This window comes from Pelodiscus sinensis, chromosome 22 (assembly GCF_052426305.1).
Source record: "Pelodiscus sinensis isolate ZL-2025 chromosome 22, ASM5242630v1, whole genome shotgun sequence".
Taxonomy (NCBI): Eukaryota; Metazoa; Chordata; order Testudines; family Trionychidae; genus Pelodiscus; species Pelodiscus sinensis.
Genome location: NC_143073.1, coordinates 14,670,566 through 14,684,323, shown reverse-complemented (window position 1 = coordinate 14,684,323; position 13,758 = coordinate 14,670,566). Strand labels below are relative to the sequence as shown.

Sequence of the window (13,758 nt, the reverse complement as noted above, 5' to 3'; positions counted from 1 at the left end):
TTATTTACTTCAGGGGCCTGGAGGCTGGAGTGGATCCACTCCCATTGGTGGGTTCCAGGGGATCCACTGGGCTAACCAGCCATTGGCCAGAGAGGTCTACTCAGTGATGGGATCAGACAGAGCCAGTGGGCTGCTCTTCTGACTGGAGATCTACTGGTACAACACAGAGACTGGGCAAGGATCCCCATGGCCAGTCAGAACAGAGGGGAGGAATCTCTTGGATCGACACAGGGTTGATCCATTATCCACTGGTACAACACACTGGGCAGAAAATCAAATGGCACTAGAGCTTTTGGCCTGACCATAGGGATTGTTCATGCAGCGGATGAGGGGGTCCATGGGATCTGCTGGCTACACACACTCAACAGCCAGGGAAGCCAGTTGGTAGATCTAGAGGTGACAGAAGGATCTCTTGGGTCAGGGAGGTGCTGGTAGGGATCCCCTGCACAGCCCAGTGCAGTAAAACTGGACAGGGGATCAAGTGGATAGACCATAAGACTGGGGCAAATGGATTGATTGGACCAATCAGGTTGGGGGATCCAGTTGGACCTTCAGGTTCAATAAGGTGATCAGACCAGAAACCCACTGAGTCGATCAGTTGATTCTGCGGATGGATCCGCTGGACCTGCCAGCCACTGCTGCCTGGGGGTTCACTAAGAACACAAACACCGCTCGATCATGGGTCAGTCAGAGGGATCCACTGGATCGCCCATGTGGCCAATCAGGGGCTTCGCACAGAGTGGATCTCAGTGCTGCTGATGGCACCGGGGACCAACCTGCAGAGGAAGCAGTTCTCACTCCTCTGGCTCTCGGTTCTCCCTCCCCAGGGGATGAAATATCTCCATCACCGGGAGGTGGTGCACGGGCGGCTGAAGTCACGAAACTGTGTGGTAGATGGGCGCTTTGTGCTGAAAGTGACGGACCATGGCTACAACGAGCTGCTGGAGGCCCAGAAGATCCCACATGAACCGCTCAAGCCCGAAGGTGATGCTGTGCCCTGGGTGGAGTGTCTGGGCTTGGGAGGGAGCATCTGGGTCCTGTGTGGGGATAGATTGGAGGGGTTGTGATGTGGGGAAGGGAAGGGCTAGAGGTGACTGAGCTGTCTCTTCTTCTTGGCCCCAGAGCGATTCTGGACGGCGCCGGAGCTGCTCCGGGACCCGACACTGGAGCGCAAGGGAACCTTCCGCGGAGACGTCTACAGCATCTCTATCATCATGCAGGAGGTGATCTGCCGCAGCACCCCCTACTGCATGCTGGACATGCCGGCCAATGGTACGTGGCAGGGAGGGACTACGCCCCCATCTCCTTCTGCTCCCCCCTCCCAACCCATCAGTCCTGCCAGTGCCACACACTCCCAACCCACAGCCCCTGCCAGCCCAGCCCTGGGCTCCCTCCAACCCTGCTGGTGCACCTTACTCCTGACCTGTAGCCCCTGCCAGCCCAGTCTTGGGCTCTCCCCGAGTTCCAGTGGAGAAGTACTTGGGGGTGGGACAGGGTGAGTAGGTGCCTGGGGTGACTGTGGGTCTCCTCTTGTGGGCAGAGATCATCCGGAAGGTGGAGAAGCCGCCCCCGCTGTGCCGGCCGTCAGTCTCAGTGGACCAGGCCCCGATGGAGTGCATTCAGCTCATGAAGCAGTGTTGGGGCGAGCAGCCAGAGCGGCGGCCGACCATCGACCAGATCTTTGACCAGGTAGCCAGGGGTGCCGGAGTCAGCATGGTGCCATAGGGTTGGGCGACAAGGGGTGCTGGAGTCAACCCAGTAGGTTGAGGGCAGACAGGAGGGTGCTGGCCCTGGCCCTGCTGACCAGGAGCAGAGCTGGGGGGAAGAACCTAGACACTTGAGCCAATAAGGAGTTAGGGTGCTAGAACGGGTTACAATTGGCCACGGGGTGCCAGAGCTGGTAGGAAGTGGGGATGTTGCAGCCAGTGCGCATGAGGAGCAGGGATGTTAGGGCGGGTGGGTGGCAGGGATGATGAAGCCTATGGGCAATGGGGCAGAGATGTTGGAGGCAGTTGATAGGGAGTGGGTATGCTGGAGCCAGCGGCAATGGGGAGCAGAGATATTGGGCAGTGGAGCACTGGAGCTGGTTGCAATACAGAGTGAAGGAGCCAAAGCAGGTATTTTTTGGGGGGGGGAGCAGGGATGCTGGAGCCAGTGCCCATAAGGTGCAGAGGTGTCTGAGTGAGAGCTGATAAGGAGTGGGTATGCCAGAGTCAGTGCCAATGGGGCACAGGGATGCTGGAGCTGGTGGCGATAGGGAGCCGGATTACTAGAGCCACTTCCAATGGAGAGCAGAGATGCTAGAGCCAATGGACAATGGGGATGCTGGGGCCAGCAGTGATGGCGTGCCGGAGCCAGGCAGAGTCACCTCTCATACCCCCTCCCTTCACCACCTGGCAGTTCAAGAACATCAACAAGGGCCGGAAAACCAACATCATCGACTCCATGCTGCGCATGCTGGAGCAATACTCCAGCAACCTGGAGGACCTGATCCGGGAGCGGACGGAGGAGCTGGAAATCGAGAAGCAAAAGACGGACAAATTGCTCACCCAGATGTTGCCTCCGTGAGTCCCAGCTGGGGAAGGGAGGGGAGTTGGACAGTGGGGCAGTTCGGGAGCCTGGAGCTGTCCATCCAGGTGGGAGGTGTCTTGGGCGCCATAAAGGACAGACTTGAGGCAGGCCCCAGAGAAACCACGTGGCACGGCTGCTGATTGGTGCAGGGGGCTAGCAGGTTGGTCCCAGCCCCACTGATGCCCCCTGTGGCCCAGGTCAGTGGCGGAGGCACTGAAGATGGGGACGCCGGTGGAGCCCGAGTACTTTGAAGAGGTGACGCTCTACTTCAGTGACATCGTGGGCTTCACAACCATCTCGGCCATGAGCGAGCCCATTGAGGTGGTTGACCTGCTCAATGACCTCTACACCCTCTTCGACGCCATCATCGGCTCCCACGACGTCTACAAGGTGCTACCCCGGTCCCAGCATGTTGGGGGGAAGGGTCCTGGCTTGGGCGGCAGAGCCTGACACAGGAGATTGAGGGGCCCTGAGATGGGGGGCAGTGTCTGGGGGGGCAGGGGCCCTGACATGGGGAGGGAAGGATCAGGGAGTGGCCCTACCAGAGGGAGGTGGAGGTTGGGGGCAGGGATCCAGAGTCCAGCCATGGAAGTGGGATTAAAGGGGGGAACAGGGATTGGGGACTCCCAGAATCAGGGCAGTGGTTGGTGGCACAGGGTGGGGGGATTGGAGGCACCAGCATGGGTGGTACAGGTAGGAGAAAGTGAAAATTGCTGGCAGGGTTGGGGGGAGCCCAGCACTGGGTGGTGGGGAGCAGGGATTTGGGGGCAGGACTGGGGAGTTCAGGTGCTCCAGGGGTTTTTGGGGGTAGGTGTGGAGTTCCCCACAGGGTGGGAACTGTCTCCCCATTCTGACTCCTCTCCTGGCAGGTGGAGACCATTGGGGATGCCTACATGGTGGCCTCGGGGCTACCGAAGCGCAACGGGAACCGGCATGCGGGTGAAATTGCCAACATGTCGCTGGACATCCTGAGCGCTGTCGGCTCCTTCCGCATGCGCCACATGCCCGACGTGCCCGTCCGCATCCGCATTGGCCTGCACTCTGGTATGGTGCGGGGGAGCCCTGGTGCTGGAGGCGGGGCCACAATGCCATGGCTACGCCTCTGCCCCGGAATTTTGCACACACCCCTCCTCCATAGCCACTCCACTCTGTCCTTTGCTCCTGCATGATAGCCACACCCCCTCCATGTACCTCCACCCCTGAGCCATGGCCACTCCCCTTCTCCATAACCATGTGTGCCTTTATCCCCTGTACTGTAGCTGCACCCCCTCCATGAGCCTCTGCTCACAGCCTTGGGACCAGGCCCCTGCCTTATGGCCATACTCCTGGGCTGTGTCTACATTGGCACCCTTTTCCGTAAAAGGGATGCTAATGAGACCAGTCGGAATTGCAAATTCCGCGGGGGATTTAAATATCCCCCGCGGCATTTGCATGAACATGGCTGCCGCTTTTTTCCGGCTCGGGGTTTTGCCGGAGAAAAGCGCCAGTCTAGATGGGATCTTGCGGAAAATAAGCCCTTTTCCGGAAGATCCCTTATTCCTACTTGAAAGGGAATAAGGGATCTTCCGGAAAAGGGCTTATTTTCCACAAGATCCCATCTAGACTGGTGCTTTTCTCCGGCAAAACCCCGAGCTTGAAAGTAGGAATAAGGGATCTTCCGGAAAAGGGCTTATTTTCCGCAAGATCCCATCTAGACTGGCGCTTTTCTCCGGCAAAACCCCGAGCCGGAAAAAAGCGGCAGCCATGTTCATGCAAATGCCGCAGGGGATATTTAAATCCCCTGCGGAATTTGCAATTCCGAAGTGTCTCATTAGCATCCCTTTTACGGAAAAGGGTGCCAATGTAGACACAGCCCTGCTGTGTGTGTCTGCCCCTTCATGATGGTCATGCTCCTTATTCCTTTGATCCCATGCCCAGGCCATGTCCCCATCTAGAGTGATAGCATCATGAGGTCCTTCATCTCCCCTGACTCCTCCCCACCCACCCCGGAGAGGTTTTGGTGTCAGCAGTGGGATCCTGGTACTTTCCCATGGTTTACCTGAACGTGGGGGAGTGGGAATCAGGGCTGCAGTGTTGTCCCCTCACAAACCCTCTTGTTCAAATGAGGCTTGCTGTGTTCCCCCCAGCACAGTGGGGTTGGGAGTTAACTCTGCCCCTCATCAGAGCAATGGGGCTTTTGGCAAACACAGGCACCACTGCTGTGTCTGCATGCCCTGTCCATCTGTCCATCCATTTGTTCCCCTTGTAAATCTCCCTCTCCCGGCCTTTCTCCCCTCAGGGCCCTGTGTGGCTGGTGTCGTGGGGCTCACCATGCCCCGGTACTGCCTCTTCGGGGACACTGTCAACACCGCATCCCGCATGGAGTCCACTGGCCTGCGTGAGTCTCCCGTGTCATTGTCACCCTCTGTCAGTGCAGCACTGGGTGGGAAGGAGAGAATCTCATGGCATGGAGCCATTCTTGTGCAAGAGGCATGGGATAGGGATGTCATGGTCTCACAGGTCATGCCCACACTTGGCCTGTACAGTTCCCGAGTGGAACCCCCTCCAGTGCGACAGCCCCTTCTCGGGGAATCCACTCCCTCCCGGGCATCCACCCCGCCGCCTCCTGGAACTGCCCCTCTGAGCCCCGAGCACGCCTTCCTCTGCCGTGGGCCCCTCCGGGACGGACGAGTGCCGCTGTGTTCTCCAGACCAGAGCGACTCAGCCAGCACAAAACAGGAGGGTTTATTGAGCTTTGAACATAGCAAAGGAACTCAGGCCTGTAGGCTTGGCCCCGCTCAGACCAGCACATCTGAGCCTCCCCTGCGGCCAGGAGGGCTCTGCCTGCTCCCTCACTGTCCAGTTCTGAAGCCCCCTTCTTCCAGCAGAGCCTCCAATATCCCCCTCCAGCAGCCCCTCCCCTGCCCATTGTCTTCTACCCAGGTAGCCAGGGTCACCTGGGCTGTCTCTTCTCCACCTCTCCCCAGACCTCTGTTCCTCCCTGGCTGAAACCAGCTGGGCAGGTCACTGAGGTCATCTCTGCAGCCCATTTTCCTCCCACTGGGTGGAACTGGCTGTGTCCCCCAGTCACCTGGTCACCAGTCGCTGGGGTCTCCAGTTCTGTGCTGGTCTCTGTCATAACAAATTCCCTCTCCGCTCCTCTCGTTAAACCAGTAACAGTCAGAGATGCTGAGTGCCCCCCTGTATGCAGCCCCTGCAACCCTTTCCCCCACAACTTCCCCATTTCATCATAGAGGGGTTGTGTTTGGGGATTCAGGGTGCTTACCTCTGTCTCCCCCGGTCTCCCCACCGCAGCTTACCGGATCCACGTGAACATCCGCACAGTCACCATCCTGCACTCACTGAAGGAAGGCTACAAACTGGATGTTCGGGGCAAGACGGAGCTCAAGGTAATGGTGCCCCTTGCTCCCAATCCGCTGTTGGGATTCAGTCTGGTCGGCAGCATAGGATAGGCTCCCTGCCCGGCTTCAGGGAAGTGACTGGCATGTCCCTCTGGCTCCCAAGTGAGGGGAAGGCCAGGACGGGGCTCTGTAGTGCCCATTGGCTGGGAACTACAGCCAATGGGAGCTGTTGGGATAAAACTTGAAGGTGGGGTGGAGTGTGGAGCTTCCTGTCTGTGCCTCCATGTAGGAGCCAGAGGGAGATTTGGTTCCTTCTGGGAGCTACATGAGATGGATACCCCTCCAGTACCACAAACTCCCTCCTGGAGCCTGCACCCCCTCCCACACTCCAACTTCCTGCCCAAGCCCTGAGTTTCCTCCCACACTCCAAACTCCCCATGGAGCCTGCAAACCCTTTCAGACCCCTAGTTCTCAGGCCTGCCCAGAGTCCCCTGCCCCCCAGCTTCCTGCCCCATCCCGGAGCCTCCTCCTGCACCCTGAATCCCTCATTCCTGGTCCCACTCCAGAGCCTGCAACCCTCCCACACTCCAACCTCAGCCTCAACCCTCCTCCCACAATCTGAACCCTTTGGCCCTAACCCCCAGCCCAGAGCTTCCTCCTCCACCCCAAACCCTTCAGCCTCACCCCAGCCCTCTGCCCCAGCCTGGTGAAAATGAACAAGTAAGCAAGGGTGGTGGAAAATGAGTGATAAAGGGAGGGGCCTTGAAGAAGGGGCAGGGCAGGCGCAGGGCCTCAGGGAATAGCTGGAGCAAGGGGGTTTGGTTTTCTGCAAATGGAAAGTTGGCAACCCTAGACTTGCAGACCCTCCCCTCAAGCCCTGCCAGTGCTACTCACTCCCCACCTGCAGCCCCTGATAGCCCAGCCCTGACCCCCAGCTCTACTGGTGCCCCTTGCTCCTGACCTGCAGCCCCCACTTCCCCAGCCTTGGCCCCCACCCCGTTCTGTCAGCGCCTCTTGCTCCCAGCCAACAGCTCACAGACTCTCTTTCCTAGGGCAAAGGTGTAGAAGACACGTATTGGCTGGTGGGACGAGAGGGATTCACCAAACCCATCCCTACACCCCCTGACCTGCAGCCAGGGTAAGAGCCCCAGGGGCCTGGAGCCCACAGATTTCTGGATGGGGATGGGAGGGGCAAAGTGGGGCGGGGTGGGGACCTGTTGCTCTCCATGCCTGGGCCCTGATGCCATCCCCAGAGGGGAGAGGAATGGGGTAGCCAGTGACCCCTGGTCAGAAGCAGGGCAAGGGGAGGCTGGAAGCCAGGACCCTTGGGCTCTCTCCCTGGCTCTAGGGGGTAAGTGGGGGCTGATGGTTAAAATAGGGGGGGCTGTGAGCCAGGACTCATTCTTCATTCCTTCCCCCACAGGGCAAGTAACCATGGCATCAGCCTAGACGAGATCCCAGAGGAGCGGCGGAAGAAGCTGGAGAAAGCGCGGTCAGGGCAGAATAAGTAGCAGGAGCAACCTGCGAGTGGGAGGCTGGGCTGTGTGGAGGTGAGGCCGCCCCTTCCCTGAATACACAAGTCCCCCAGTGACACCACTGCAAGGCCAAGAGGGGCTGGGAGCGTGGGCAGCTGCCAGGCCCCTCCTGCCCCTGCCTTCTTCAAGGCGGGGCTGCCATAGACTCCTCCCCCTTGCACCTCCCATTGGAGCCAGCCTGCAACCTTAGCTCTCCCCTTTCCCTGGGAGCGAATCCCTGAGTTCCTCCCTCACCTCAACCAGGTCTAGAAATCATGGGATCTGTGCAAATAAGCACAGCACTCATTTACATATTTGATTAATGTGCATTGGCTCATTTGCATAACTTCCCCATATTGTTCCTCCAACTCTTCGCCTTCCCTCCGAATTCTCCCACCTCCTATCATCCCCCCTCCCCAATCAGAGATCCTTGGTGGAAGCTCAGTTCCCCCCAGCCTGACCCATAGCCATAAAGACAGGGCTAGAATGTCAGACTGTAGCACCACTCTAGCGTCAGAACTGCTCAGCTCTATGGTCGTGGGTAACCTATATAGGCTGTCCCCATCCAGGGTTACCCTAGGATGTCTTGCACTTAGAGTCCTCCAGTGCTCTTTAACCATAGACATGTGACCTACAGCAGCCACTGACATGGAGCCACCATGCTGCCCAGTGCCTTGACTCTGTCTCTATGGTTGTGGGCAAGACCAAGGGTTGTGGGCAAGACCAGTGCCACAGGGTTACCCTAGGGCTGGATTGCATTTGGAGTCCTCCAGCGCTCCTGAACCAAAGAGATGTGACCTAAAGCAGCTGCCGGCATAAAGCCATTCTGCCCATAATACTGCCTTGGCCTTGTCTCTATGTGTAAGCGGGGGAATGGTCCCGCTATTGTGGGGAACTTTCCTGGCTTCTATACCACCCCGGTGAAATGGACCAGTGAAAGGATCTGAGTCCCCGCTCCCACTTCCTTTACCCCACGGCTCCCCTGATCCTGAGGGCTCCCCCTCCACTCTCCTGAGTAGCAGAGTCCTCGAAACCCCAACAAGGCTGGGCCCAGGTTTCCTGGGGCTTAATCCCTGACCTTGTAGTCACTAGGGGCAGGAGTTAGGGTGTCCCCACTCCGAGGTGCTCTCTTTACACTGCAGGCTTTCTTGGCCCAGTGATCATTTCATCAGGTTCAAAGCAAATACAATTTATTAAACATCAACTGATTAAAGAGAAAAGAATAAGAAAAAAATGAGAATGGTTAAATGAGAACACACAGCCCTGCTCTGTAGCACAGGGACATCAAAACAGCAGCCTGCAGAGTGTAAGGACAGTTCACAGTCTCTTCCTTAGAGGCCCTGGATGTGCTGCAGGGGGCTGAAGGCTGGACACACTTGCTCTGGCAGTGACCACACAGCCTCAAGCTCTAAGTGGCCAGACCCCTCTCCCAGTCTGGCCTGCTGGGCCTCTTGGCTGGTGATATCTCCCTGCCCAGAGCCTCTCCCCACACTTTGCTGGTCCCAGCTGCTCACCACACCCAGCTGCAGGCTGTGCTGCCTTGTCAGTGTCCAGTTCCTTGCGTTTCTTCTCTGTCCCTTTTGGCTTCTCTGAGCACTGCCAGTCTGCTGCTCAACACAGGGTCTGTGCTCCTTGAGCTGTGTGTGCCTGACTCTATTGCTGCAAAACTGTCTCTCCACACAGCTTGAACTCCTTGGGCTGTCTGTGTCTTGCTCTGTCGCTACAGGACTTCTTCAGCACACAGCTTGCACTGCTCTTAGCTGTCTCTCAGCTCTCTCCTTGCTCAGGAAGACCCAGAACAATCCCAGCTCACAGGGAGGACGGGGCCTGGCCTCTCGTTTTCCTCACTGGCCTGTCCAACCTGTCAATCAGGCTGAGCTGGAGTGCTGGCTGCTTTCCATTGTCTCTGGGGTCTGTCAGTCTCATGGACCCTTCCCTTTTTGATACTGCGAGCTAGCAAACCTAAAAACTCCCACAGAGTTTTAGTAAGGGGCTAACATTCCCCTTACCTATGGTCATGAGAGAGCTAAGGGCTGTCTTTACAAGATTTAGATTCCTCCAGCTTTCCCTCGCCATAGAGACTTGGCCTAGACAGCCTCCCCAATAAAAGCAAGGGGCTTGATGCTCATCTGGAACTAATTCTGACTAATTCTGCCTCCTTCTTCCCTTTCATCCAGTCAATGCAATCCACGGCCGATGCCACCTGATGCTTCCTGGCTAGTCCCTGTGGGCCATTCTGCTGTGGGACAGACTTAAATTGCTTCCCCCGACCCCGTGGGAGGAGGATGGACTGTGCCAGGTGGGCACCTTATGCTGGTCATCAGAAATGGACTCTCCCACGTGTCTGCTGGTATACTGGTCCCGAGCTGGGAATTGCTGATTGCTTTGTAGCCAAAGAGCCAGGTGCATTATGGAACTTGGGCTAACCTGGTAACTTCCATGCACCTTCTACTACAGAGCCATGTGCATTATGGGACTTGGGCCTTCCTTGCCCTCTGATTATAGAACCAGGTGCATTATGGGACTTGAGCCAACCTGATAATTTCTGTGCATCTCCTACTATACAGCCAGATGCATTATGGGACTTTGACCAACTTGGAAACTTCTGTGCACTCCTACTAAATTAACAGGTGCATTATGGGACTTCGGCCAACCTGGGAGTTCACATTCTTTTATTTTAACATACAGCATCCCCTGGGACCGGCAATTCCCCCCTTTCTGGGTATGGGGGCCAGGGATTCAGATTGCCACTGCAAGGAGATGGAGGTGGGTGGGAATTTGTGCAGCTCCTGGTAGCTTTCTACAGAGAACCCTGGACAGACACAGTGGGGGGGAATGGAGAGCCTTCCCCCATGGGCTTACTGCAATTCACCGGCTGGGTGCTGGGGGTCTAGGGCCCTCAAGGGACATTGGTGGGAATGTTCTGCTCACTCCTTGCTAACAGCTGGTGTGTTTGGGGTTCAGTTCCCGCCTGTGGCAGTGGAGGCCATATGCATGTGGCTTTCCTTTCCCTGCCTGGAATGGGACTCCCTGCATCTGTGATTATGACCCATTCTCAGCACAGTAATATTTGGGCTCCCCTCCAGCCACAGGAGGGATTGGCTGGCTCAAGGGGTGGGGGAGAGTGGGGAATGGGACATGGGGCTTTCCCACATCACCAGCATGGGAGAAGGTGATTGTTGAGTGGGCCAGGAGCAAATCCGTCTGGGCCTGGGATTGGCTTCAGCCCGATAACACCAAAATCCGTTCCGTTTCGGTCGCCGGCCTAGGTCTAGGGCTGTGCTCCCTGAAACCACAGACCTTGCTCCTGGACGTGCTCATCTTTTGGGCCACGTGTGAATGGCACTCCTAGAGGACAGTGAGGGAGCACCGCAGAACAGCCCTCCTGGGGGAATGTAGTCTTGCCACCACCTGCACTTTTGTGTAGCTGCCTGGCATTTCAGGGGTTAAAAAAAATCTCCCATAGTACACACCACTGGCCACTAGACGGCAGCTGGAAAAAAACTCTCCATCATCCCCATTGCTCTTAAAGGGGGCGGTGAGAATTTAAAGGGGACCCACCCTTGGAAGTCATGCGGGGGATGCTTCACCCACGATTGCAGGCTAGATTGGGTGTGGTTTTTTTAAAGAGCTTATCTAGCGCCCAAGAGAATTATTTTTGGGGAAGGTCTTTAGCCTGTGTTGTCCAGGAGGCCAAAATAGATGAGCAAAATGGTCCAGGCTGGCCTTGAAATCTATGAGAACATATTTTTACGGGGGATTTTCCTCTTTGGGGTGGATAAAGAGGGCACTTAAGGTTTCGGGTGCCAGAGGATTAGCTCCCTCTGGGAGCAGCAATGGAAAAATATCCTGTTCCTCCCTTGCTAACATAGTGATGTTTTGGTGCTGTGGCCCTGGGTTTTGTTCCTGACCATAGGGGCTGCATGCCTCTGTGCAGCTTCTTTCCCCTCTTTCTCTTCCCTCCAGCTCAGTTGTTTTCTGCTTGAAGTAACAAGTCTTCAGTGTTCTTGGCCTTGCCTGATTTTTAACCAGGATTGTTTTTCTCTTGGCTGTTTGTTGGTTGCTTGAGTGAAATAGACATCACCACAACAATACCCATGCAGTCATGAAAGGGCTGGAAATGCCATCAGGTTTCCCCTGAGTGGGGCCTGGGTGTCGTGTACCTGACATGTCTTTAGGCAGCCACATGGCCTCACCCCAGGGCTGCAATGTGATGAAAGCTAGGCAGCAATGTTAGCACATAGTCTGTCTTGTTCTCCCCTCCTATTTGTACAAGAAAAGAGATAAAAATAAGGTGCTTCAGGGGGTAGCCGAGTTAGTCTGTACAGAAAAAAACAACAAATGTTCTGGTAGCACTTTATAGACTAACAAAACATATAGATGGTATCATGAGCTTTCATAGTCATGAAACTCCGATCATCTGAAGAAGTGAGCTGTGCCCACGAAAGCCCATGATATTCTCTACATGTTTTGTTAGTCTATAAAGTGCTACCAAACCATTTGTTGTTTTTTTTAAAAAATAAGGTGTAAGCCCTGATCTTCCTGCTCTTGAGGGTGAAGGATCCAGTGATCTATAAAGATTTGCTAGATGCTAGCCAGGAAATTAAAAAAAAATTATGCCAGCCCAAGTGTGCTTGATTAATATTTGGCTACAGGCAAAAAATATAGTCACAAAGGCTGAAGGCTGATTGGCCAGGTTTTTCCACATGGGCATTTGTCATTGCTGAACATACTCAGTCCATAGTTTATCTGTAGGCAAAAAAGAAACCCAACAACAAACTCCCATCCTATAAAACCCATGCAGAGCTGGCATCCAAGTATCCATTGCACTCAGACAATATTTACTTGAAGTGAAAATGATTTCTTAAAGGGGTGGTCACTATTCAGCCACATGGAATGGTCAATATTTAGCTGCAGACAATAAAAACTCTTAAAGGGTTGGCCTTTCAATGAGCTGTCTGACTTGTTTATTTGGTGGTCCTTCATAAACTTGGTGAATATTTTTCTGCAGACAAAATTAGAATCTTAAAGGGATGGCCTCCAATCAGCCATATTATCAGAACTTCATTTCTGATGGTTCGTCACTTACTTGGCCAGAAGGTACCTGAAGTGTGTGTGGGGGTGGGGGCTGTTTTTTAAAAGGATGGTCATTTTTTATTCCGTACTTTTTTTTTTAAGGGGTGGCCTGTCACTAGCCACATTTGCTTAGTCTGCATTTTTATGGTGGTTTGAATTGTTTGGAAGAGATTTGTCTGCAGTCAGACAAAAAAAGTTTCCTTAAAGGGATGTATTGTAAGCATCCATCTCTTAAAAGGGTGGCCTGTGAGCGGACATCTTTATCTAGCCTGCATTTTTGGATGTACTTGGTTAATATTTGTCTGCAGATGAATATTTGTCTGAAGACAGAAACTGTTTTTAAGGGGATGACCTCCAATTGACCATGTCTTAAAGGCCCAGGAGGCTCATAGCTGTGAGGGAGGAGCTGGCTGCCTGGTCTGGGAATCTGATTGTCTATCATTTTTCATAGACTTGTGTATAAATTGTACTTTTTTTTGCTAATGACTTTTTGGACATATCTTGGGGAAGAAGCGTTCGGGGGTGGGGGAAGGGAATGTCTCTCTCTCTCTCTCTCTCTGTATATATATATATATATACTGTGTTTGGGGGAGAGGTACTTACTGGAGAGGACCTAGTAACCTCATGACTGGGATTGCTGATGACTGTATGTGACCATGTAAATAAAGAGTAATTCTAGATAATTCATGATGTGATAATTCATGTGGCCCCTCAGGGCCAATCTTGAGTCTCATTAGGGTTGCCAAGTGTCCGGTATTGAACCGGACAGCCCAGTATTTGTACCTTCTGCCTGGTAAAAAAAATTCAGAAACTACTGGACATCTAAAATGTCTGATAGTTTCTGTTTTTCCTGAGGTCCGGCTCAGGCGCCTGAAGGAAAGCTGCTTGGGACATCCTGGGGCAGATGGGAGCAGATGGGAGGTGGGAGCAGCCTGGGAATTAAAGGGACCGCAACTGCATTTCGACCCTGGTCTTTTTTTTTTTTTTTTGCTTAACCAAAATTTCCCCTGGCTTTTTTGGGGGGTGGTTTGTTATTCTTTGTGAAACCCTCTGGCAACCCTAAGTCTTATCCATATCAGAATCTGGCCCTTAGCTCCCCTGGGGTACAGCTTGTGAAACTGAGGCATGATGAGCACAGGAGGTTTGCTTAAGGACAATAAAACCCAGGAGACCTGGCTCATAGCCCCCTCCTCTAACCACCTGCCCCACTCCCCTCCCAAAGTTGGGGAGAGATCCCAGGAGTCCTGATGCCCAGC

At 54.5% G+C, this 13,758-nt stretch overlaps 1 protein-coding gene across 2 annotated transcripts in view; it reads left to right on the top strand.

Annotated features, from left to right (window-relative positions):
• Positions 1–13,695, top strand: part of GUCY2D (guanylate cyclase 2D, retinal) — a 29,212-nt gene extending 15,517 nt beyond the window's left edge. For both annotated transcript variants that reach the window (XM_089772464.1, XM_075908184.2), the window contains 11 exons: positions 828–984; positions 1,123–1,272; positions 1,541–1,689; positions 2,401–2,564; positions 2,769–2,961; positions 3,441–3,615; positions 4,850–4,948; positions 5,866–5,960; positions 6,965–7,050; positions 7,336–7,462; positions 9,604–13,695. In XM_089772464.1, the coding sequence (XP_089628590.1) occupies positions 828–984; positions 1,123–1,272; positions 1,541–1,689; positions 2,401–2,564; positions 2,769–2,961; positions 3,441–3,615; positions 4,850–4,948; positions 5,866–5,960; positions 6,965–7,050; positions 7,336–7,423 (1,356 nt within the window). In that variant the 3' untranslated portion in view covers positions 7,424–7,462; positions 9,604–13,695. The remainder of the gene's footprint in view (positions 1–827; positions 985–1,122; positions 1,273–1,540; positions 1,690–2,400; positions 2,565–2,768; positions 2,962–3,440; positions 3,616–4,849; positions 4,949–5,865; positions 5,961–6,964; positions 7,051–7,335; positions 7,463–9,603) is intronic.
• Positions 13,696–13,758: the final 63 nt, after the last annotated feature.